We start from the raw sequence: 26,583 nt of genomic DNA, 5'->3' as shown, positions 1-26,583 counted from the left end.
TAGTATCATGTTATCAAAAAGCAAGAATTTTGCAGTCTTATGGTATTTCATATAAAAAAACATTGGAGAAAAATAAGGGTACAAAAACTGAAACAAAGATCTACAATCTGCGCGTTCAGGCAGTTAGAAGATTCTTAAATGTAGCTCATATAGTTTTGGATCACAATAAAGCATTGTGAAATTTTATTTTGAAGATCGAACAGGGCGGAGTGAAACTTGTGAGATGAAATATCTTTTGAATATGATCTCGCAGATTGCTCCTGTCAAAGAACAACTTAAATCCTAATCCTAAAGCGCGTAATGAATCATAAATTTAAACTTTAAAAAACTTTTTGACCTTAGAGAGAAATAAGGTAAATAATCGTAAGAGGTAAGAGCCAGATTTCATGATATTAGAACTCCCAGAGATTTGTGATTCTCTAATTGCACAAAGTATTAAGTAAGCGACATCGCTGACTGAAATAGTCACGCATTAGCCGATGTCTCTGAAGAACTTTTTCAAACAATTGACGAAAAATAGGAAACTTTCATTAGACTAACTTCGATAAGGTACTTTATAAAGAGTAAAGTTACTCGTTGAAGGACTACGGTATTGAAAGATGCCCGTCGAAGGACTATCATTATGAACAGTTTATCTTTGGTGCATGGGACAGATTATTGGAAGGATCTGCTCCAATTTTTTCCACAACTACCTAAAAAATCAAGTTCACGGAGATAGCATAGTTCATAGTTGGTTGTCACCAATTACCTTCCATCCCAAGCACTATTAAACCACCAACACCAATTGTAAATTTTTTCAACTTCGAAAGAAAAGACCGTTTTGTGGAAAAGAGAACGTTTAGTGCGAGATCAGTGCAATCCTAATAACATGGAGCTCACGTTTTTAAGCTTAAGTGACACACACAAAGTGTTGATGATTTGATGAATAACATGAAAAAAGTTAGAGCTGAGAATTGTACATCCATAACATTTGTTTATCAAATAACATGGCATCAAACAGAAATCCCAAAATGAAATTGATATGGAGGATATTGATCCATTGCTCGCACAAGGCATCTAATTTTTTAATAAATAGAAATAGAAACAGAAATAGAAAACAGAGTCAAGAATCCTCTATCAACGGCTAACTTTATTTTGGTCAACTTTCCAGAGAGCAGTAAGCGTTGAAAAGATGCAACAATACTAGAGAAAGAAAGTAAAGAGCCTTCCCGGGAGCAGAAAGTGTAGTTTTGGTAAATGAAGAAGCTGAAAGGTTACAAGGAGTTGCTTCATCAATAAATTGAATCTAAAAGTTCTACTTTTCTTTCTTCATGTTATATTGACGTTGATTCAAAAACGTCTTAGTTGTCTATAACAGCAATGAAACTTAAAGTTGGACAGTCTCTGAGATCGTATCAAAATTTTTCGTTTCCGACTGTTTTCAAGTTTCTTTACTGTGGCTGTCTTGTAAAATTGCATTTCTCTAGAAAGCCACGAACTGTCACTGAGACCTCGTTAAATAAGTCAGAAAAGATTCTATTTTCAGAAAATATGTACTTTCCGGAAGATGTGTTTCAAGAAGCGGGTCTGTTGGCATCTAAGTGCAAATGAGTTTCAAGGAGAACAACTTCATAGTACACTCAGATCTCAGATGCAAAAACATTTTGACGCTTTAAACGAGCAAAAAATATATTTACAGTATCATATTGATCTCCAACCAAGGCAACTGACATTTTCTTTTTGACTCTAGAAAATTTCTTTAAAAAACAGAAGTCGAGCAAACTTCTCAAAGTTCTTCATATAATAGCAGGATAAATTAATATCGACTTTTCGAAAATAAAGATTGCTTTGGGTTATCTGACGTGTTTCCGTCTTTTAGCATTCAAATACAAAATTAACGTTTTGCGAGCAGAGAAACCTCCATTTCAGCCGTTTGCATAGAACATATAGGGGCAATGTCTCGAGAGATCAGAAATGGGGTATTGACTTGAGTAAATTTTCGGTAACCCATAGCTTTAGACCCACGGAGCACTCAGCAATGCGCCTGAATGAGTCTAAACGTGCAAAAATAAAAAGAATTTGAGATTACTAGAAAACACAGGTTTTCGAGAAAGTGAGGGTTAGTTTGAGGTTTCAGTTTCTCTTTAATAGCAAACTAAGTAAAAATGATTTTGATACTCTTGATCCTGAAACTGCTAAACAAAACAATTGAAAACAAAACTGCTTGGACGTATTAAGTACGCTCCGCAAACGTAAAAAAAAGGCACAAACATTGGAAAACGATACAATTTTTTTAGATAGAATTACAGAAAAATTGACAATAGAACTTCAAAACAATACCTTTTTTATTAGCAAATTTATTGGCTTCAAGCCAAAACCTCATTTACTAAAATTTGTGATTGAAATAACGCATATTGTATGAATCAGTACTTTGTAAGAATAAATGTAGAATTAAGTTCTAGAAAACCAATTGGTTTGATTAATAGATTAAAAACAATAGGTTATCAGCAGCAAAATATTAATTTCGGTTGTTAAATTGTGACTTCGACAAATGTTCCCTCTCAATTTTGCCCATGAAAAACTACGAATTATTGACTCTTATAAATATGTGACAATATGTGGCTGGTACAAAAAAATGAACAGTTTTTGTGGAGAAATTTAGAAGTCAGAGAATGCGTTGAATTTCAACCATCTTGTAAAATTCTGCCAAATGTTCAACTAATATTGCATTACGATAAAAAATTGCGAAAGGAAATGCAGCTTTTCTTTCATTAATAAAATCCAGAAGCTGTTTCTCTGTATATTTTTTAAGAAACAAAATTTGACGCAAATTATCAGAGCAGCTTGAACTGTTGAAAAGTGCATCATTATTTGAATTCCATTAATATGAGTTTTTTTAGAAGAACTGTATATAAAAGGCAAACGTGAGTTCGATTAAAGGGTTATATAAAAACAAATTCAGAAGCATGCAAAGTTAACTGCTTACCGGCGATGAGTTCTCAAAGCAAACAAATTTCATATTTCATTTTTGCATGAATTATGAGTTGAGGAATAATCCATGACTGGTAATCCAGGCATAAAAAATTGATTTGGAACTATCTGTCATTGATCTTTTGCGGGGAAAACCGTACAAAAATAATAGAGTATAAATGTTTCCAAAATTCCAACGCTGTATAAGTCATACAGAATTTTAACCTAAGTAAATCACCATCTTTTTTATCACGCAAAATCATTTGAAGTCAATCAAACATGAGACTTTAGAGACAGAGTAAAAAAAAGTAAATGAAAGAAAAAAATAATAATAAAAATCAAACTATTTTCTTAGAGAAACCGTAGTGTCATTTATATTAGCTCAACCAATAAATGCCAATCAACAGGTGACATTCAATAATCATTTCCTAAGGAAAATTACTACAAATTTGGTTAAAAATTAATGAAGAGGAACAAATGACAGAAACACAAAAGAAAAAACTGAAAATGAAATTAAAAGTTTTAAACAAACGAAGAGAACAAAAAATATCTCGCTCCAAACTGAACCCCTGAAAAACTTAAAATCAAGTTTCTCATTTAAAAGACTCAGTCATAGATTGCACTGTCAGATTTTGTGAAACAGATAATTTTTTGCTACTTCTAAAAAGAAATTGAAATTAAAAAAAGGTAGCTCGCAAAACTGAAAAACTCGATCGTATTGCAACAGAACAAGTTGTGGCAAAACCTTTAAAAATCAAATTTACACTGGAAAACATCGTTTTAGCAAAACCTAATTTTTCACAGAACTCATTAAACAAATTTGATAAAAACAAAATTAAACGCATTAGACAAAAAGCTGAACAAAAAGCGCTTAAAATTAAGCAAGGAATTCGCAACCAGAGCACTTGGAGACTGCCACTCAATCAAAGTTTTTCTTTCTAGTTTGATTTGCTTTGTCATTGCTACCAATAAGAAAAGAAATTGAGAAAAAGTCAGATGAAAACGTTTAAAAGCTGCAAATTCCAATAGACTATTGAAATGTCATTTGAAAAATTTGTTAAATAAGCAACAAAACCAAATATAATAGTTTTTAGAAAAAAAGTTTCGTTTGGTTTACAGTTTGCCAGCTTCTAACTTTAATGGCATTGTTTGCTCTATCGGAACAAATCAGATCTCAGAAACATAGCAGCTAATCTGAAATCAGATCTCAGAAAATTTGTACGACAGGTCCCAAATGGATACCCTGAAAAATACATGAATAGATTACCCGACTACCAACTTTATGACAGACAGTTGTGCCCAATGGCCGTACTTGATTGAGAACAAACCCACTCAAAATTTGGAACTCGTGGTATTTTGAAGGTTTTAATTTATTTTTCTTTCGAAAAATTGGGGTTTTTTTCTCTTTTTGCTCTGTTCTCGCGGAAATCTTGTCACCTTCTGATCTCCTGAAAAGCATCTCAAAATAGCTTTCACCTTCTGACTCAAGAAACATGACAAAGTTAACTCCTCTTTACATCAATACTCCCTTTACCAGAGCACAAATTCAACAATTTTAAATTCAACGTGAAAAAAGCTTTAGACCCACGGAGCACTCAGCAATGCGCCTGAAAAAGTGCTAAATTAAACAGAATATGAGATGATGACTAGAAAACACAAGATTTTCGAGAAAATGAGGGTTAGTTTGAGGTTTCAGTTTCTCTTTAATAGCAAATTAAGTAAAAATGATTTTGATACTCTTGATCCTGAAACTGCTAAACAAAACAATTGAAAACAAAACTGCTTGCACGTATTATGTACGCTCCGCAAACGTAAAAAAAAGGCACAAACATTGGAAAACGATACAATTTTATTAGGTAGAATTACAGAAAAATTGACAATAGAACTTCAAAACAATACCTTTTTCATTGGCAAATTTATTGGCTTCAAGCAAAAACCTCATTTACTAAAATTTGTGATTGAAATAACGCATATTGTATGAATCATTACCTTGTAAGAATAAAAGTAGAGTTAAGTTTTAGAAAACGAATTAGTTTGAATAAAAGATTAAAGACAATAGGTTATCAGCAGCAAAATATTAATTTCGTTTGTTAAATTGTGACTTCGGCAAATGTTCCCTCTAAATTTTGCCCATGAAAAACTACAAATTATTGACTCTTATAAATATGTGACAATATGTGGCTGGTACAAAAAAATGGATAGTTTTTGTGGAGAAATTTAGAGTTCAGAGAATGCGTTGAATTTCAACCATCTTGTAAAATTCTGCCAAATGTTCAACTATTATTGCATTACGATAAAAAATTGCGAAAGAAAAAGCAGCCTTTCTTTCATTAATAAAATCAAGAACCTGTTTCTCTGTATATTTTTTAAGAAACAAAATTTGACGCAAATTATCAGAGCAGCTTGAACTGTTGAAAAGTGCGTCATTATTTGAATTCCATTAATATGAGTTTTTTTAGAAGAACTGTATATAAAAGTCAAACGTGAGTTCGATTAAAGGGTTATATAAAAACAAATTCAGAAGCATGCAAAGTTAACTGCTTACCGGCGATGAGTTCTCAAAGCAAACAAATTTCATATTTCATTTTTGCATGAATTATGAGTTGAGGAATAATCCATGACTGGTAATCCAGGCATAAAAAATTGATTTGGAACTATCTGTCATTGATCTTTTGCGGGGAAAACCGTACAAAAATAATAGAGTATAAATGTTTCCAAAATTCCAACGCTGTATAAGTCATACAGAATTTTAACCTAACTAAATCACCATCTTTTTTATCACGCAAAATCATTTGAAGTCAATCAAACATGAGACTTTAGAGACAGAGTTAGAAAAAGTAAATGAAAGAAAATAATAATAATAAAAATCAAACTATTTTCTTACAGAAACCGTATTGTCATTTACATTAGCTCAACCATTTACATAGCTCAACCAATAAATGCCAATCAACCGGTGACATTCAATAATCATTTCTTAAGGAAAATTACTACAATTTTGGTGAAAAATTAATGAAGAGGAACAAATGACAGAAAAACAAAAGAAAAGACTGAAAATGAAATTAAAAGTTTTAAACAAACGAAGAGAACAAAAAATATCTCGCTCCAAACTGAACCCCTCAAACACTTAAAATCAAGTTTCTCATTTAAAAGACTCAGTAATAGATTGCACTGTCAGATTTTGTGAAACAGATAATTTTTTGCTACTTCTCAAAAGAAATTGAAATTGAAAAAAAAGGTAGCTCGCAAAATTGAAAAACTCGCTCGTAGTTCAACAGAACAAGTTGTGGCAAAACCGTTAAAAGTCAAATTTACACTGGAAAACATCATTTTAGTAAAACCTATTTTTTCACAGAACTCATTAAACAAATTTGATCAAAACAAAATTAAACACATTAGACAAAAAGCTGAACAAAAAGCGCTTTAAATTAAGCAAGGAATTTGCAACCAGAGCACTTGGAGACTGCCACTCAATCAAAGTTTTTGTTTCCAGTTTGAATTACTTTGTCATTGCTACCAATAAGAAAAGAAATTGAGAAAAAGTCAGAAGAAAACGTTTAAAAGCTGCAAATTCCAATAGACTATTGAAATGTCATTTGAAAAATTTTTTAAACAAGCAACAAAACCAAATATAATAGTTTTTAGAAAAAAAAATTCGTTTGGTTTACAGTTTGCCAGCATCTAACCTCAATGGCACTGTTTACTCAATCGGAACGAATCAGATCTCAGAAACATAGTAGCTAATCTGAAATCAGATCTCAAAAAATTTGTACGACAGGTCCCAAATGGATACCCTGAAAAATACATGAATAGATTACCCGACTATCAATGTTATGACAGACAGTTGTGCCCAATGGCCGCACGTGATTGAGAACAAACCCACTCAAAATTTGGAACTCGTGGTCTTTTGAAGGTTTTAATTTATTTTTCTTTTGAAAAATTGGGGTTTTATTCTCTTTACTGCTCTGTTCTCGCGGAAATCTTGTCACCTTCTGATCTCCTGAAAAGCTTCTCAAAATAACTTTCACCTTCTGACGCAAGAAACAAGACAAAGTCAAAAACAAGATGTCTTGCAGTTATTTGAAACCATAAACCCAATAACGTCAGACAATTTGCTCTGGAATGCAAAACCCCGCAATTCAATTCAGAAGGATTGTAGTCTAGATAAATTTCCCATTATGAGTGCAAAAAAATCCGACTAGAGAATGATTTGATACCGCGACTTGTAGAGTGCAACATTAACCACTGGGCTACCAGTGCTTTGTGACTACTTATCTTACAATCGGCTTTGTCTTAGCAACGAGGTAATTTCTGAACAAGTGCAATATAGGTCATTCAAAAATCAGGAAACTCAACGTCGAAAATCATTCAAAAATTGAAATCAAAAAATGTTCTAGAACAAAAGAGCAAACAACGGTCGAACTAAAACTGCAAAAAAGACATACGTTTACAGTAATAGGTGCTAACTTCGTTCAGGAGTAGCTAAACAGTTTGGAAGCCATTACTCCTCTTTACATCAGTACTCATCTTACAAAAACACAAATTCCGTAAATATGAATTCAACGTGAAAAAATATCTAAGACTTCTGAAATAAGCGCTTCCCAAGAAATTGCAGAAAATTGGAAAAACAAAAAATTGAAAATTTTGACCATTTATATAGGGATGGAAATTAGGGCTGCATTTTTGTAGCCACACAGCTTTGTGGGCAACATTTCTGTCTCCAGGCGTGAGTGAAATTTTATGTAGTGAATTGCTGCTGTCTAGCAAAACATTTGTACCTGGAGTAAAAAAAAGATTGAAATGGAAATCGGAGATCCCATATTTTAGTTCCCATGAAACGTAATTTTAAAAGACGTTGCATACGTACACACGTACAATCAAAAGCAAAAGTTTGATTGCAAAAACAGTAGGATTAATCGAATGTGAAAAAGATTTGAAGATTATTGTTTTCTTTGTTGCGCTACTTCCCACCCCAGATCGGTCTGCGTCTTGTCATATATATTTGTCTAAAAGTTTTCTCGAAAACTAGGCAGGTCATGCTATTGATTCTAGAAAAAATAGCACTGTAAACTTTTGAAATTGTTGGAAGGCATGATATTCAATCGTTGGTGAAAGAAATCCTAACGCAGCTGAATGCAAGCTAGAAATTCAAGTAGAAAAACATGATCCGCAATCCGTAGCCCCCGGAAAAATCTCCTGAAAACACTACTTTGTACAGTTTGTATCCCACATTCAGAAATTATCCTAATTTCTCATTAAGTAATCATCAGTTTCTCGTTTTGTTTTTTAATCAGTTATTGTTTCAAAATTCTCAATTAGCTCTCTTTAATAATGTCAGCCATTGTCCAAGTAGATCTTGTTTGGATGAGGAGCTTTCGAGGTATCAACTTTTTGAGGTGTATATATTGGTAATTTGCAAATTTTCAAAAATTACAGAATCTTTTTTACTTAGCCCATTTTTTGTCGTACAGGTGACTTACTCAGCTTCTATTAGTTTATCACATGTGTTAAAAGTTTGATCTTAGCAACACAATAAATCTTTTAAAGGCATTAATAGCCAAACTTTAAGCATGTTTTATGCACCTGTTTTCAAGTTCTTTCGACAATTTTTATATTTTAATCTGTTTATCTCTAAAAGCTATAATTCAGTTAATTTAGAAATTTTGCGTAGCATTTTGACGGCTGTTGCAAGAAAAATTCAGTCTTGAAAATTTCAGTTTTTTTCCCATTTTGTCGTTATATCTGTTTGGGCCTGAAGGACACTAAAAGATATCTCAGAACAGGGAAGTTGCAATAAGAGCAAAATTTCAGGTTGAAATGTCAGTTTTTGAAATTTGGAGATTTTTGACAAAATAATTTTGCCTTTGACGTTGCTCACAATTCATAAAACAATAGGGCATTTTAAAGTTTCTCTTTGAAAACTTGTTGCAGCGCTTTGTATTTTTAATGACAAAACAAAATCTGAATTTCTTTCTGAACAAAACATGAATAAAAAATGAATTTGAATTTTCCTTTTTCTGAAAAATTGTCATTTTTGGCGCTGAGTCAATGGGTGAATTTTAGCAAAGAAAAGAAAAGATTTGACTCAATTGCTAAGATCATTTTTGGACTATTTTTCAGTTTCTTTGTGCTTTATGTTCAAACTTCTTGTGCATTGCAGACACTTGCACGAGCAGACTCGATATTGTTAACTCCCAAAACCAAAGATCTGGGCTGGTTTTTAGATTTCAACACTAACCGCAATGGACGACGCCACCCAAGTTCGACGTCAGCAAATTATGGAGGCGTTATATCTAAGAACGTCTTGTAAACACCTTCAGATGGAAAATAAAAAGAGAGAATCTACTACGCAGGTTTCTTTTTTTTAAACATACCCGGCAGATTGCCGGAAAATAGCCGCCGTTGATTCCAATAAGCATGATTGGGATTGAACGAATAGAATATATTGAAAAAAAAAAGATTTTTGTACAAAAATATTTTTTAAGTCCGATTTATTTTGATGGCATTTCGTAGTTGAGCATACTTCTAATTCTTAGAGAGAGGCTACAGGGGCTACTATCAACACCAATAACCATTAGAGGTGGTAACTAAGACTTATAGGAACAACGTTCAAATAGCGGGCATCTAAAATTGGGCTTTATGGGTTTATCCAGTTTCTATTTCTGACTTCAATTTTTTATACCGACTCTGTTCATTTTGAATTGCTTTGCTTAGCAACTGATGTTCAAATTCACTTTTAGCAGAATGAGAGAAGAGAGAAACTAGCCTAGAGAAGTCAAAAAGATTTCACGCAAAATGTCGAAAAAGCGGCAAAATGATAAAGCGAAAAAAAGTTTGACGAAGTAAAAAAAAATACGAGCGCAATAATAGCCGGCTGAGAAGATGAGGGCGGCTATTAATAAAGAACTTGATTTTGCTTCAAATTTTCAAACCGTTGCAAATTTTCAAATTGTAAAACGTGAAAAACGAAGTAGCCGAAAAACCAGCCCAACTCGCATTAATGTACCTTTTCCATCGAAATTTTGCACCAGCAGTGTCAAGATTTCTCAGCTAGTTACATTCAGCTCTACCATCATCCAAAGTGTGGCTAATGGCCAAGCTTTTCCATTTACAGTGCTTCGAACTGATTATCAGTATACTTCAGCCCACGCTATCTTGAATCCATATCTTTATAGTATAGCGAACAGTCATTTGAAGACATGTCTTTTAAATGATTTTTCGTATCACATACAAATAAATTTTGGTCTTTTAAAAGTTTGACGGCAAACGGTGCGCTGTTTTTGCCTTCCGGGTCCGATAAGATGCCTGTGTGATTGTCAAAACTCCGCAAGTGTGGTTTGAGCTCGTTTTATTTTATAAGGTTACCCTTTTTCGATTTAATATTAATAACCGTGCCAATGCAACTACCAGAGCAGATTGGACGGTTATACTTTCCAAATAATTGCGTCAAAAATATCGCATCTCAGATTGGCGACACTCCGAGTAAAGAATCGACGAAGGACAAGACAGCTTGTATAACATTTCAATTAACCAAAAACAAAGATGAAACAGAAACATTGTTTAAGTTATCGTTTGTTATTCCTTTTCTTTTTATGTCCTTTCTGGCCCTTTCCACTTCCAACACTCATCTGCTTACTTTTCTGAAACACAAAAAAAGCTTTCCAAATATTAACTCTAAAAACTTCTCAAAGCAGGAAACTTACGGCGAGGTATGCCAACGACTACAAGACTTAACATAAAACAGAATTGCATGCATCAATTCCATCAACTATAGTTATGATCTTCACACAAATTTCATGTATTCATATAATTGTTATAATTCTATGAAGTAAATGTAACGGTCTATCCTCATCTTAAGTGGGTTGCGTGCAAAATTAAGAGCAGTATGTCTACACGTGATCTATTCTGTTTCGCTCCCCCCCCCCCAGTGTTTTTTATGCACCCCAGTTACAAATTATATGTTGTTACATAGCACGTTACTATGTAAAAAATAGCACGTGCACCTGGGGGTCATAAAGTGTTTATGCCCACTAGGGGGGGGGGGGGGGGGCAAAACAGAATAGATCCCTTTTTTCTCTCCAGGTCTTGAAGATTGCCTCAAAGTGTGAACAAACTGATTTCAAATTTGAACACAATACATTAACCTATAGGATAGACCATTACAATTAATGTAAACAATCATAACACTTCTATAAGTACAGGAAGATTTGTAAACAGGTCATAAATATGTTTGAAAGTTTAACAGAGTGGACAAAACATATCCTCCGTGTGACACGGAAACACATTCATTTTTTAGTTTTGAATTTTCAAGCAAGATTTAGAATTAATAACCTTTCCACCGCCTGAAGAGGAAGCTGACTGTTTCTTCTTTTTCTTCCCAAATTCACTAAAACTGCTCTTGTCGTTCCTCTTCATATTCCGCTTGCGACCTCCAAAGCCATACTTGAGGTCTTTGGCCTCCCGAAGTTTATTGCGCTTCTTCTGCACTTCTTTTTTGAAAGATGACTGCTGTCTGAAATATTGCTGCGCTTCTAATCAATTCACTTACAAATCAGCAGTGAAAAGTTGAAAATAACATCTACAAAATGCACGATAATCATGATTGACATCAAACGCTCCTTTCTATCAAAAACAGTTGGTCGAATAAAAAATTAACTTCAAATTCATAATTTCATTCCGTATATTCTGCAGTTTTAAAACAGGCCTCGAATTTCTTTGATTGAACCACAAGCATTACAATCAAAATCTTAGTTAAGCTCTCGAGACATGCAAAAAACAGTGACTACCCATAACTACGCACTTTCTGTAAACATTGCCGGCAGATTGCCGGAAAATAGCCGCGATAGACGCTTGTGGCCTTCCATGAAATGAAACAACTAAAGAAATAAGAAAGACAGATTGACCAACAGTCCTTTAATAAACCACAGTCCTTTAATAGACTTTTTGATTAGATTTGGACTCATTTTTATGAGACACATACGCTCTATAAGGCAAAAACCTAATGGAGCTGTTTCAAAATTCATATTCGAAATCAAAAACTCAAGACTCTAATACTCAAGAATTAGGGCATATACGTTTAGCACTACTTAGATACACACAATTGACATTTAACTAGTAAAAGTTCATAAAAATCAAAGTTCATTAGGCGGGTTCAGAGGTCAATTTTTTGAGTCAGTTAAGTCACGCAAATGACGTAAACGCAGAAAAAATGAAGTCACGCAGACAAATTTTAACTGCAAAGCAGTTGAAGTCACTGAAGTCATTGAAAAAGTCAATACCAAGAAGTCAGGTCGTAAGAATCATCCATGGAGACGACGAACTAAAAGAACATAGCAGGACAAGTCCTAGCATACAATTCAAAAAATTTTCCTTGACAAACTAGACCTAGAACGGACTATGAGTGAATTGGGGAAACCATTTCTTAAAAAAATCAGATCAAAAAAAAATAAAAACAGAAAATCAATGTCGAAATGCCGCATGTGGACAAAAAACCACCAGCGAAAAATGGAAATTTGGTTGAAACAAAAAACTAGGACAAGAATGAATCATGTGTGGATTGGGAAAACCATTTAGAAAAAAATCCGATCCAAAAAATCGAAAAAACAGTAAAAATCAAAGTGAACTTGCCGCATGTGAAAATAAAACCAGTAGCGAGAAAGCGAGATTTAGTTCAAACACCATTTTCTCACTCTACTTTGAAATTAGAGAGAAAAAATTTCACGCCGCAAAACCACTCGCTTTTTTGCTCAACTTCCTGTTTCGGCGTGACCAAAATCACTACTCCAATTTGACTTCGAAAATCATGAAAATGTGTAAACAGATCTTAAAAAAAAGACAGCGCCCCAATAAAATTCAAATCCTTTGAATTGTAAAAATACAGCGCCCCCATACAATTCAAATTAGTTGCGCTTTATTTCAGCGCCATTGAAATGTTAAACTGATAAGTGACTGGTCAATAATGTGTCATTATAAATGATGCGATGTGACAAGACAGCAGAAAAGAAACTCAAAAAGACCAAAATCCAAAAAGGCTGTGAACACGAAAATGAAGACAGCGTTCTAAATAACCCAAAGATGATGAAACTCTTCATTGCTGAGACTATGCTGCAAGGTGACGGAAATAAGATTATAAGTGCCAAAGCTCATCAACCATTAATTTTTCGAAAACGACCTTTCTAAAAATAATAACACCATAATAAACACAACAAACTAATAAAAACTAAGTAGATAATCTTGTAACTGAAACACTACAAACTAACAACCAATACATGCTGAACTCAAGATTCACCAACCATTTTACGCAAACAAAGTTAAAGCCCAGAAAAAATCAATCACTTTTCAAGGAAATTACAATGGGTTTCCACTGGCTTTAATTTGCACATCGATCAATAAAAATATGAGGTTAGATTTGCGTCCATTCTGGTCTCCAATTAACGTTTTGGTCTCCAAAAGGGCAGAAAAGGCTTAAATTTTCCTTTAAAAAGGCAGCGTCTCAATCAATTTCAAAAATTTGGGTATTTTACTGTTCAACATCTAGACCGACAAAAGTCTTGTTATTGACTCCTCTCCATTAAGAAAACTATTACAAATGTTAGTAATATAGATTAGTGATTTAAATGTTCGTAAATAGATTAAAAACAAATAGTAACTTTTGGATACACATCGGGTTCTGTTAAGGAAAAATTATATGATATCAACTGAAGCATTAAAAATTTATTTCTCCCTAGATAGCAAATTAGATGATAGCTTTTAGACTGTGTTCAAAGACTAAAAAAGAGAAAACAAATACCGACAAAAATAGGAAAATTTCTTAACATAGCTGGCATATTGCCAGAAAATAGCCGCAACAGATTCGTAGATCGGCAGTCTAAAAAACAGTAAAAAAGACAGACCAAAAAAATTCGTCTTTTCATTGAAGGCTGATCTGTTATATTTTGATTAAAAATCTGTATAAGTTATTGCTGCCCCTATTAGCTGCTCTCATATAACCTTCATTTAGAGTGACACACGCCCATTTGACCTTATCTCTTTGATTTAAAGTAAATAAAAGTCAGTTTCAAAGTGAGGAAGTCATTTTTGAGAGTGAGGTAAGTCAAGTGTGACCAAACATTTAATCACGCGCATGAACAAAAAAACTCTTGTTATACAACAAAAGTCTTGTTATTGACTCCTCTCCATTAAGAAAACTATTACAAATGTTAGTAATATAGATTAGTGATTTAAATGTTCGTAAATAGATTAAAAACAAATAGTAACTTTTGGATACACATCGGGTTCTGTTAAGGAAAAATTCAGAACCTGTTAAGGAAAAATTCAGAACTTTTGGATTCTGTTAAGGAGTCATTTTTGAGAGTGAGGTAAGTCAAGTGTGACCAAACATTTAATCACGCGCATGAACAAAAAAACTCGCTCCACTAAGAGCGAAAAATGACGTCACACACGCAATTTAGTTGAAATTGCATGAACGAATGAACAAAAAGTGGCTGTGACGTCATATGGTCGTAACAAAAATCATGACGACGAAATAAAAAAAAACAAGAGAAGGCCAATAATAGCCCCAGCTATCGCTGTGCGGCTATTAAAAAACACTTTGTTTAAGCCATAAGAACGATAAATTTTACTCAGAAAGAAGAATACTTATTCATTGGTCCTAATTTGAACAACATTGTGTCTCCCAAAATTGGACCCCTATTTGAAAGCAGATTTGTCTGTATTTGGAATGAAAATATTGCTATTTTTTCTAAAGTACAAATCCAAAATACAAATTTTTGCTACGTAAAAATCAATGACGAGAAAACAACTGAATTTGTTATTGCTGTTACGGCTGTTAAAAAACGTAAGTGTTGGAATTAACAGCCTAAAGGATATTTTGGTAACCAAATAATTTTGATAAACAGTTAAAGCCGCCAAAATGTTAGTTCCAGAACACTTTCTTAAGATCTACAGGTACAAATAGCCCTCATTTGAGTGAACAGATATTTGGTCAGCAGTTTTTGTCTGCACTACAGTTCAAGTTCGAGAAAGGTGACTCAAGTTGTCAGCAAATTTTGTGCCATTTTTCATGAAGAAAATTAAAACAACATATTGTGAGGCTAACGTTCACAAAAACTTCAACCTACGTAACTCCTCGGAAAAAGCAGAATTCAAAAAAAATCTCTTTATTTTGATATTCTTTGAATTGTAGAAAACCACGATGTCCCCAATAAAAGCCGCTATCGATTCACGGCTATTAATCACACAGCATATTTTTACAGTTTGTATAGACTTTGGGAAAAGGGTTATCAAAATTCACAATATGAGTGTCAAAAGGACAAGGCTTATTATGTAATTGGTGGAAAGAAACATTGATCCTTTAAAAAGGTCAATTCTAAATTCGAGACTTACTTGGAGCTGTTGACATTTTTGAGTAGTGCCTTGGTGACTACTTTGTCTGTGAGGTCAAGGGTCTTGTTGCCTGTGACTGAGTCCTCGTTGAGAAAAGAGAAGTCTTTGCTCTTTCCTTTCTTGATCAGATACACTTTCTCATTCACACTCCGCTTCTCACTCACTTTACTCTTCTCTTTCTCTATTTGCACCTACACAAACCAATCAACAACGATTTATTCGACATTCGGAACGGATCACCCTCTTTTCTCTGATGAAATAGGCCCATTATAATTACATTTTATAGAGATCTATCATGGTAAATATTAATTGTAATGGTGGGAAGTTCTGCCTCTTACTATGCTATACAGCTTTGATCAAAAATGTTTATGGAGACAAAAAAATTCCGCGGTTCCGATAGTGGTGGTTCCCACAGTTCAGGATTATTCCCAATTTACTACACCTGACAGGCAGGATGCATATAAACGCAATAATAAATTCAGCATGATGTTTTCATACAATAAGACGCTAAAAAAGGCACTTCATTCTATATTTCTTATCACATGTTAAGTAACATATACTTGAATTGCAGAATCATCGAGCCACAATTGAGGGAAACTTGTGACATACTTCTTTTACACAATGAATTTCTATGGATAAAATATTTGGGGGAAAAAGCAGAGAGTCTTCATCAATGTTTCAGCGCAGTATAATTCTCCAAGCGCATGAAACATTTCACAGCAATACAACTTCAATTTGGGTAATTTGGGATCAAAAATAATGCGGGATATAATCTGGAATGTTAACACTTAAAAGCTTGTAATAATCGAATTGGGGGAAAAATTGAGGTTCCTTGTGATGGCACAACAAATTTTAAAACATGGCTTCAGATTGAAAGAAAATGGCTTGGGCGAACTGCTCTTAAACGATCGGTGAGCCGTTGGCTTCGGTATTAGCCAGCTGGGGCTTAGGGATGCTAGCATTAGGGTGGGGGTGAACGGAGTGCGGTGGTCAAGCGGTAGGTGGGGGATGGGGTAAAGTTGGGAGGGCTGGACTATAGGGGGTCCAAATCACCAGATGAAGAGGGTGGACGGGGAATGTTGGGGTGGTGGTAATGGGGGTGAGTGAGGGGTCAAACTTTTCAAACTATGAACCCTCACCATTCACACCATGAAATTTTTTGGTTAATCGCATTCTTAGAGACTAGTTAGGCGTAAGGCTCTCAGAGAACTCACAGCCCTCTGGACGTTCTGCTTATCCCTTTTTTGAGGACGAAAAGTCAAAAGGGTCAGACAAAAAATCAGACCAGACGAGCGAGAAATCACACTTTAAAAAAACACAGGACTAACATAATTTCTACAAACTTAGTTTCAGAGCAATTAATAACATAGTCAGGCTTTTACAGGGTCATTCCGCTTTTCTTGACTTCAAGCTTTTACAATTGATTTTTAGTACTTATTGCGTACTTAAACCCAAAAATCAATTAATTCAATCAGTGAAGGATGTAATCAGTAGCCAATCGTGAGTTTAAGCTTTTCACCAACAAATTAGGAAAACCATTAGCAGACGAATTTCAATCCAAAGAATTGAATGCGCAAAACCCATGACTCTAAAAGTTCTCAAAAAGACCATTTGAAAATTAACAAAGAGTATGACCCTACGAGCAAAATTCAGTTTCACCTGATGCGAAATAGTGTTACCTGATGCGAAATAGTGTTAACTTTTCCGTCATTACTTCGTCACAAAAATTAAATTTCACCGATTTTTCAAATTAGCTTTTAGAATATTGGAACTAACCAAACTAGTTCTCTTCATCGCTTCAGGCTCGATTTTAATAGAAAGCATGCAAAAACAACAAAAGTAGTTCTCTCTATAGCTTTAAGCTCAATTTTCATAGAAAGCATGCATCGATAGAGTCCAACTGGCAATCAGCCCTCGTCTTCAAAAAATTTTGCAATCTTCTCGTTGCAATAAATTTTGCATATCTTGCGATTCATTAACTTAATAACGCATGATTAACTATACACGGCAGATTGCCGCAAAAAAGCTGCGAAATAAGTTGTCGAGACCTGTTGTAACAGACAAATTATTAAATAAGATTCCAGCATATGAATCAAAACAGGGCTACTTCGCCTTTTTCTCATTGGATAAACATTTGAACACGTTTTTTTTCTATTCGGTCAAGTAACAGAAACCTTCTACGCAAGAATCTCATAACGGTGCACTACTTTGACCTTCAAAAACAGATGTTTTTATTTTTTTTAAATTAAAGTTTGAGCGTTAAAAAGTCTTTGAGTGAGTTACGTCGTGCATGATAAAACGTTAACAGACCTCCAGGTTGTCAGTCTGACATCTGAACCACTCGGCTACGATGTCTTTGTTCTCCTTTCGCTCACAATGGATTTTAGTAACAAAGTTTTTTTTCAGAACGAGAGCAATTTAGATCACTCAAAAACTAAGAACTAAAGTGTAAAAAGGTCACTCAGGAAGTCAAAAAGGTTCTAGAACAAAAGCGCAAAAACAGTCAAGCAAAAATTTTGCATAAAAAAGACACGCATGTTTACAATTATTGCTTCAAACTTCGTTCGAGAGCAATTCAAAAGAAACCTATTGACATACAAACTGACAAAAACAGAGTGAGAAATGACGTCACGCACACATTGTTAGTTGCACAGCGATAGAAGTCATTTAAAATGGAAAAGTCGGATGGCCGCAAGAATAATCGATGGAGACAAAGTATAGAACAAAACTACGATGCGACCAATAATAACCTCGCTATCGCTTCGCGGCTTTTATAAAACTAAGAAAAAACCTCGGCTTTGTCTCAGTTTGATGACCTTTCGATTGACATGTAATAACCGAGTGGTATTATTCATTCACTTACTTTCTTTGCAAACTTTTTGGCTTCTCTCAGCTTTCTGATCTTCTCCACTCGTTCTGCCGTCTTGCTCTTTGCCAACAGCCGCTCACGTACCTGAACAAATAATGTATTACAGCACTACCGACTACAATCCATGATTAGGGCAATAAAGATGGCATAATACAGATCACTCAATTTACTCAAATGGTACTTTATTGTGCAGTCAATAAAAATCTTCGATTATTACACAACATTAATCATATCAAACAGCTGTTTATGTCCATTCTAATAAAAAACAGTTTGAAGCCTTTATGCTAGTTTATCTATAACATGTTCTAAAATAACAAAAATGACAAAGATTGACGCGATCTCACTTTTTTCATGTGTTCATCTGATTTGGCCATTTCTGCAAAGAAGTCTGCAGGTCTTTCTGTCTTTACACCCAGTTTGCGTAGCTTCGGCAAAGCAATGGCCACAGCTGCTTGTGCTTGTCCAAAACTGAAACAAAAACGCTGACCTTTTTAAAAGGCGAATTATAGCCATATCGATCCAGTAAAACATCTCAAATATCACAATTCAAATAACAGGAACAGGAAGTAAGTCATAGCAAATAAATAAGATCAAGCTACGTAACATAAACAGTGACGTCACAGTAGCCGGCTATTCAACTAAGAACAATGTTTTAAAATGAGGAAATCTAAAAGCAATTTGCAAACATAGCGGGCAGATTGCCGGAAAATAGCCACCCTTGATGCATATCGGGATTGAGACAGAAAAAGAAAAACAAGAGACAAATTGGCCGAATTTTTTTCTGTTTTTTTTTTTCCAGTGTCAAAGTGTTCTAATTTGGCATGCAGTTTCAGTTAGATTCTAAAACTATACTTAATTCAGCCTCTAAAATAAAAGCTAATAAGCTCAATACCTGTCAGCTAGCAAACACTCTAACGCACTTGATAACCTAGTGCACTATGACTTAATGACCCGGCTTTATAGGTTTATCCCGTCTCTTTTGATTTTGTTCTTTTGACATTCACCGTATTCACAGCATTGCGTAATTCAATGCATGAAAGAATTTAAAATCCATTCAGTTGAAACAGTGAGTGAAGTAAGTCAGAAGTCGTGAAAATAGTGACTTATGTAAAACGAAAATCGGGATCAAAAGGTAAAGCGAATTAAAAAACATAGCAGGACAAGTCTTGACGCACAATTCAAAAAATTTTTATTGACTGAACAAAAAACTAGGCCTAGAACGGACTATGAGTAAAACTAAGCCTAGAATAAACTATAATTAGGAAAACCATTTAGAAATCCGATCCAAAAAATCGAAAAAACATTTTAAAAAATCAAAGTGAAGTTGCCGCATGTGAACAAAAACTACTAGCGAGAAAGCGAATTTTTGTTCAAACACCGTCTTCGCACTCTACCTTAAAAATAGAGCAAAGAAATTCACGACCAAAAAAACCACTCGCTTTTTCGTTCCACTCCCTGCTTCGGCGTGACCAAAATAACTACTCCAATTTGACTTCAAAAATCATAAAAAAGTGTGAACAGATCTTAAAAAAAGAGCGCCCAAATACCATTCAAATTCTTTGAATTGTAAGAAAAAAAGGAGAGCGCCTATATAATAGCCGTTGAGATGCTGACGACGACTATTAAAAATGTAAAAACCATTTAGATAAATGACTCGGTACTGATTCAGGACGACCTCAGGATGAGCAACAATGGACTCTTTTCAATGACTCGGTGTAAACTGATACAATTTAATTTGTTGTTGGGATGACGTATAAAAACGTATAAATCTAACGCGTTTTTTTCTTTGAAATTTGCGACAAAATTTGAAATTGCTTAACTTTTCTGCTGAATGTTAGAGTAATTAGTAATTTGAATAATCGTTGATATGGCTGAATCCAGTGTTCCTTTTTTATTTAACCTTCATTCACTCCTCTTAAAATTCAAAGCAGAAAACTTCGTCTTAAAATTTTGAAAGAACATGTCACAACACTCTTTTATTCTTGTATTATTTTTTATCATGGACGACTTCTGGTGTAATTTGTTATACTTTTTTCATGGACGACTTCATCAAAATGCTTTATTACGTCAGAAGAAGATGTCGGAAGTATTACTCGCACCCTACGATCAGATCCTGAAACTTAAATAAATCACAAATTAATGACAACTTGACAAACGAACAGTTTCCAAATCTAAACATGCCACTCGAAGAATCAACAACCAATCCAAACCATTGATCTTATTCAACATTCGAACCGTAACTCAATTGCTCAATCACTAAGCAAGATCTGATAAAGTTTAAATACTACTCATGTCAGTAGAAAAAGAAGCTACAAAGTCGTACAAGATCATCCTAGCTGGCCATGGCTACACCGGAAAAACTAGTCTTGTCCGGCAGTACACAGACGGTAGGTGAACATCAAAAACATTTGTTCTGCTATCCAAGAATGTTTTTGGAATTGTTTTCCTTCCCAACGAGATCAAAATTTTTCATTTCCGAATTAGGAACAGCCATTATATTATATTATATTTACCACTCTTAAAATGTGTAAAAATATCAGTTAAAGATGATCCTATTTTAGCGGCAGGACGTATCATGTCGAAATGCGACTTTTATAATTCTGCTCAAACAACAGGAGTTAATAACCAATGATCCGAATTACTCGTGGATAACTTAATCAGCTTTTTTTTCAGGTCGCTTCAACGAAACCTACGTTGCCACTCTCGGCAGCGACTTCTGCGTTAAGAGGATTATCCGAAACAAAACTCGGATGGACTTGAATTTGTGGACATTAAGTGGGCAACAATGCGACGTATCAACTGTACCCTCTGTCAATTTCAGATTTGCAGACGCAGTCATAATCGTATTTGCAATCAACGATGACAAATCCATGTCAGTTCTTGACCAGTGGAAGCAAAAGGCTGAAGAAATAGTTCCCGACGACACCGTTTTCGTTCTGGTTGCCAACAAATGCGACATGAAACGAATACAGACACGAACACTCGAGCAAATATCCGGTTCTATATACCACAGAAGTTTCCAAACATCAGCGAAAACTGGCGAGGGCGTAAAGGATCTTTTCGAGAGTGTTGCTGACATGGTACTGGCTAAAGAGGCAAACAGAAATGCAACTCCCGGTTTCAAGCTCCGCAGATTGTCAAGACCTCCTCGGAAAAACTCATTATGCACCTCCTGTTAACTTTATCACTTTTAAAAATCTTGAAAATTTGATAATTTTTAGCGAATTGTTAAAAAAACGAATCTTAATTTACACCGCAAGGTATGACGAAAAAACATGAAGCCCAGATTTTTCGAAACAGCTTAGGAAGCAACTCGAGAAAGTGATTAGTTTTGCCTAGTTTCCGTAATTTTAGCCGTATTTTCTTGAATAATTACGCAGGAAATTAGTCCTTCTCTGGCAACTGTTGCAACAATATCTTAATTGTTCGTTTTTTTTGGAAAAAAAGTTAATTATTCAAGTTTTGAAATGTTCCGTCAGTCTTTAAAGTCTCGAGCATTGATTTATGTGATATTTAGGAAAACATTTGCAAGACATTAAAATGGTAAAAAGCGAAAATTGAAAAAAAATGCTACTATGCGCTCCGGTAGAAACTTATTTGCAGACTACTCAAAGCCGAGGTTTGTTATCTTAGTTTCCAAAATTGAGCATAGATGAAATCACGAGCCTTTGAGATCGAAAAAAAAGCTGCTTTAACAATTTTTTTTCTGTCTTTTATCTTTAATGAATTCTCATCAATTACATAATGGCATCAACACTTTCACGTTTCTTCAAAGCCATACTGATTGTTGCGAAGAATTATAATTTATATCCATGATTTATTTATTTGGTTCCTGATAACAGCTTTAAATCTTTTTTTTATAAACATGGTGTTATTGATAAGAGACGATAATTACAGGGCACCTATAGAACAATTTTTTTCAAAATGAAACAACATGTGTTCTTCCGTGTTTCGGAAAATATGACAATCTAATGAAGTTGCTGATAACATGAACCGATGCAACAACAAACGGACCAAAAACATTTATTTCCCGGGATGGCATTCAAGAGGAAACAAGTTTCATACTGCCTGCAAAAAATTTCATTGCCTCATTACAGCGGAATCAAAATCGTTTATGTGAACAATAAAAAAGTTGGCAACATCTTTCTAAGATCAGTGTATTTTCCAAGCAGAGACAGCTGATAATTAATCAGCATTGCTATTTAGTCTTGCTCAAAAATGTAGCAACTAAAACGCTTTTTCACAATTATTTTTCAGTTTTATTATAATTTCTGATATTAACACACAGCCACATTTTACCGTCGTTTTTGTTAGCTTGTACTAAATTTTGACAATTGTTTATTGGCCATTGTATGAGGAATTTATGCGCTTTAACGTGAAAGAACTCTTAGTTGCCATTCGTCAATACAGTTTGCTTTTATTCCAAGTTCTTTCAGAGTTTCTGTCGTTTTAACCAAACATTTTCCTCGTGGAGCATGTAAATGCAGAGAATGGACCAAGACATCTGTAAATAGCCAAAAAAAATCGTCAGTTTAGGTAGTTAATAATAATTTTACCAAATTGAGTTTCCGACTTCGTAAAGAGGTTTTTCTATTGTCATTTATTGTATTTAATGGGTTTCTGATTTTAATTTAGATTTCGCAGCTAAAGAAACTTAAGATGGCAAAATCATTGAATTACCATTATTACACTGAAGTTCGTTTCAAAACATAGACATCATCAACAACGATGAATTTTTCCGCTGTGCGAATTTGGCTATGCAGACTAAGGTCGTGTGGAGCAAATAATGTTTCCGCGATCAGCTGGTTTCAAGTAAATTAATTATAAACAACTAAAAATTCAGTTTTAAATTATCAATTTATCAATATTTATAGTCAAATATTCAAAAACAACCGATTAAAGTTGGACGACTAGCTGGACCAAGATATCTGTAAATATAGCCACAAAATCGTCAGTTTAAGTATTTAATAATTATTATACCAAATTGAGTTTCTAGTGACTTGGTAAACACAATTTTCTATTGTCATTAATTGTATTTAATGTTTTTCTGATTTTAATTTAGATTTCGCAGCTTAAACTTAATGTGGCAAAATCAACAATTGAATTACAATTAATGCAAATGAAGTTCGTTTCAAAACACAGATATCATCAACAATTAATTATATCCGCTGTGCGAATTTGGCTATGCAGACTAAGGTCGTATGGAAAAAAATATTGTTTCCGCGATCGGCTGGTTCCAAGTAAATTACTTATAACAACTAAAAAAATTTTGTTTTTAATTATCACGTTAGCAATATTTATAGTCAAATATTCAAAAACATAGCCAATTAAAGTTTGACAACTAGCTCTAAAACAATCAGTGATAGGTCGGCTTCATTAGTAACCAGCTAGGGCTTAGGGATGCTAGCAATGGGTGGGGGGTGAGCGGAGCGGGGGGTCAAGCGATGAGACAGGGTTTGGAGCGCTGGACGAGGGGAGTCCAAATCGCCAGGAGGGTTGACGAGTGAGTGTTGGTGAATGACTGGCGGTGGGTATGCTGAGGGGGGGGGGGGGGTGGCGAGGGACTGAGTGAGTGGGGGCAGGGGTGAGTAGGGGTTGACTGAGGGGGGAACCAACCACCCTTCACATAATAAAATAGTCTCCCCAAAAAATTTTTGGCGAATCACATACTCCGAGACCAGTTAGGCGGAGAAGAGCCGTTATTCGTTTGAGAGCAACTAAAACTGATGCTTACGGTTTCTTTGGACAGTAAGAAGCGGTTTGTTTTAAAATAAGAAGAGGTTTTCATTTTTGAACTAAAAGTTTTCAATATTGTTTCTTCCATCGGTGTTTTTCTTATCATAAATAACCAAGTCTCCGTAAAACTGAGATCACAACCGACAGAGGAGGAGGATGAGGAGGAGGGAGGGAGAAAGGAGGTAGACGAGGAGGGAGGGGGTAAGTGGGGGAGGGAGTAAGTTTTGTCCGATCTATTTCATTAAATTCTGCAATTGTGTCTTCGTTAACAAGACTGAGGGTATAAATGGAGTACTTTTAGATCATTTTCGAATTCGAGTGACAGGAATTTTTTTCATTTCAGATGAGTACGTTTGAAAAGGCCCCGGACTGAGAAGTTATCAAAAATAGTTGCATCCGACGACTGCAAGATTGTCTCTTGCTCAGCTACAGAAACCAGCTCACAGGCCTTGTAAATAACTGTCATATTGCAGCATGTCTCTTGCTCATTAGTAAACTTACAAAACTAGTTCTCGTTTGAAATCATCGTTGACTAAATCATTGGATTGTATTGCTTCCAACAGATCGTCATTCCTCACACACTCTGAGCTGTCTACTGGCTCACACGTCACATCCATCCGTTCTAGCCACTCCATATTCTGCTCACGCAGGTTATCTGTGATTGTTTTCATTGATTCTGTATCGTATATAATGTTTTCAACTGCGGGCAACTCGACATTCAGGCCTGGCTTTAGAAGACCACTTTCCAGAGCAATTTGGAGCTGAAACATTTTCAGTATTTCCTCATAGAGCATAACATTTTTAATACTGTGCTGTGCGACGTTTCTTGGGCAATCAGTGAATAAAAGTGCTAGCAAAATTGGCCTACAGGGCGTTTAGCCGACAAGGAAAAAATGAGAAATTTAGCCGACAGTTTTATCATAATTGGTCATAAAAGACTCATTGGGCCATAAAACAGTAGTTCGGTTGTGATAGATTCATATCAAGTCCCACGGGCCGCTGAGGCATGGCCATGGCCCGCGAGGCATGGCCAGATGCGGTAAAATACGGTCCGACCACGGATAGACCTTCGTTACAGTAGTTGAAAAAACTGCGGTATATTTGTCCGCTTACGAAATAGTGTTTTAAATTGGCCAATCACAGCTTCACAATAAGTTTTATTGCTCATTTTACTTAAATTGTCGGTTAAATTTCTCATTTTTTGGTTGTCGGCTAAACGCCCTGTCGGCCAATACGGCGGCCACCGCGAATAAAACACTGATAATATCCGGCCACTGCCAAACGATTCCTCAATATAATGCCAAATGATGTCAACTACCCCCCCCCCCCCCCGGGTCAACTTAGTGGGCATGCAACTTGAAGGCATCCCAACTCCACTCCAAATACATGATTTGAAATTGAGAGTCATAAACCATGCGTCTACAATACAATAATAAATACCAAAAAAAATCTGTCAACTTTTCATAAAACAGCAAATTCAAATCTAAAACCCCAGTAGTAAATTTCACCAGTCAACAATGATATTATTTTACTGAAAATATTTCCTGATATTGTAAATCGAAATTAAAGGCGTTCGGGAGCTATCATACAGAAAAGTAACTTTATAAAACCTCCAATATTCCTATGGCTTTAGGTTAAATTAATAAAGTAGATGCTGTATAAAATCTGACTCCCAGATTTAAAAAAAATGAGCCAAAGGTTTAAGAAGTCGGCAATTGACCTCTGTTTCGGAGTCGACGTCCTCCTGTTCGTCATCTGATGATTCACTCTTATTGTCGTTGTCCTTAGACTCAGGATCTAGACCCTCGTCCTCGTAATTGGCTACAACTGCCTCCAAAACATCATTCCTCGCTTCTGCTAAACCTGGCTGCCTTTTTCTTTTCATTCTATGTACTTTTAAGCTTTCATTAAACCGGAAAATGATTCAAAATACCCAGTTGTTAAAAGTTTCTTACGTTGATCCGGTTTAATCTCAAAATGAACTGTTTGACAATACATCATTAAATAGAAAAGTATTAATTTACATAATTTATCCTGTATTATCTGTCTTCCTGTACAAATTTAACACAAAACTTACGACTTAGACCTATCATATAATTAAAAATATAGGGAAAATTTATAGAAAAATACGGTAAGTTGAGCTGTTTTCCTAAGTCGAATCATACGTTTCTCCACCTGGACTAATTTCTAGGCAGTAATATAATCACAGCCAAACGTACAGTTATTTTCCTGATTTTCGCCAGAAACGACTAAGAAAATTGACTGTAAAATGACTCGGATTATGATACCAAAAAAATATGGGAGTACAATAATAATAGAAAATCATCGAAAACATTAAATAAAATTTTAATACTGATTTCTTTTCGCAATACCAAAAAAAATTTCAGTAGCGATTAATTCATTGGAGAATTTTTGTACACTAGGTCAAGTTTTATGTGAGCAAACTAAATGAAATCAATTCTTTAGTATTTTTTAACTCTTCAGTGGCTTTTTGGCGCTCATAATCCAGAATTCAAACCACTGACGTATTGGGGACATAAATTTTGAAAAGTTAAGCTTTAAACAGACTAACGTCGGACAAATTGCAGTCGAACGACAGGCGGGGCAGTTTAATTCAGAGGGGCTGTGTCAAAGAAAAACTTCTCTTT

General features: G+C 34.8%; 3 protein-coding genes across 3 annotated transcripts in view; 2 read left to right on the top strand and 1 right to left on the bottom strand.

Annotated features, from left to right (window-relative positions):
• LOC142339608 (cyclin-L1-like) overlaps positions 1–26,583 on the top strand; it is a 174,721-nt gene that overhangs the window by 68,480 nt on the left and 79,658 nt on the right. The gene's annotated exons all lie outside the window — the stretch shown is intronic.
• LOC142340218 (putative rRNA-processing protein EBP2 homolog) lies at positions 10,452–25,948 on the bottom strand. The gene is made up of 7 exons (XM_075390737.1): positions 25,656–25,948; positions 24,437–24,696; positions 18,544–18,667; positions 18,194–18,283; positions 15,331–15,521; positions 11,278–11,458; positions 10,452–10,586 (listed from the first exon to the last, which is right to left on the bottom strand). Exons 1-7 carry the CDS (start codon positions 25,818–25,820, stop codon positions 10,512–10,514), a joined length of 1,086 nt encoding a protein of 361 aa, XP_075246852.1. The 5' UTR covers positions 25,821–25,948; the 3' UTR covers positions 10,452–10,511.
• LOC142340217 (ras-related protein Rab-13-like) lies at positions 20,306–22,002 on the top strand. Its single transcript, XM_075390734.1, has 2 exons — positions 20,306–20,586; positions 20,873–22,002. Exons 1-2 carry the CDS (start codon positions 20,490–20,492, stop codon positions 21,376–21,378), a joined length of 603 nt encoding a protein of 200 aa, XP_075246849.1. The 5' UTR covers positions 20,306–20,489; the 3' UTR covers positions 21,379–22,002.

Source organism: Convolutriloba macropyga, chromosome 5, assembly GCF_964194025.1.
Source record: "Convolutriloba macropyga chromosome 5, txConMacr16.3, whole genome shotgun sequence".
NCBI classification, from domain to species: domain Eukaryota; kingdom Metazoa; phylum Xenacoelomorpha; order Acoela; family Convolutidae; genus Convolutriloba; species Convolutriloba macropyga.
This window is presented reverse-complemented; position numbering and strand designations above follow the sequence as displayed.

What these genes read in the sequence shown, in the direction of transcription:
- LOC142340217 (XM_075390734.1), top strand. Translation starts at nt 20,490, where the DNA reads ATGTCAGTAGAAAAAGAAGCTACAAAGTCGTACAAGATCATCCTAGCT. An exon ending in TGTCCGGCAGTACACAGACG is followed by an intron (nt 20,587 to 20,872) that starts GTAGGTGAACAT and finishes CTTTTTTTTCAG; the next exon opens with GTCGCTTCAACGAAACCTAC.
- LOC142340218 (XM_075390737.1), bottom strand. Translation starts at nt 25,820, where the DNA reads ATGAAAAGAAAAAGGCAGCCAGGTTTAGCAGAAGCGAGGAATGATGTT. An exon ending in ACGTCGACTCCGAAACAGAG is followed by an intron (nt 24,697 to 25,655) that starts GTCAATTGCCGA and finishes AAAATGTTTCAG; the next exon opens with CTCCAAATTGCTCTGGAAAG. An exon ending in CAGATGAACACATGAAAAAA is followed by an intron (nt 18,284 to 18,543) that starts GTGAGATCGCGT and finishes TTATTTGTTCAG; the next exon opens with GTACGTGAGCGGCTGTTGGC.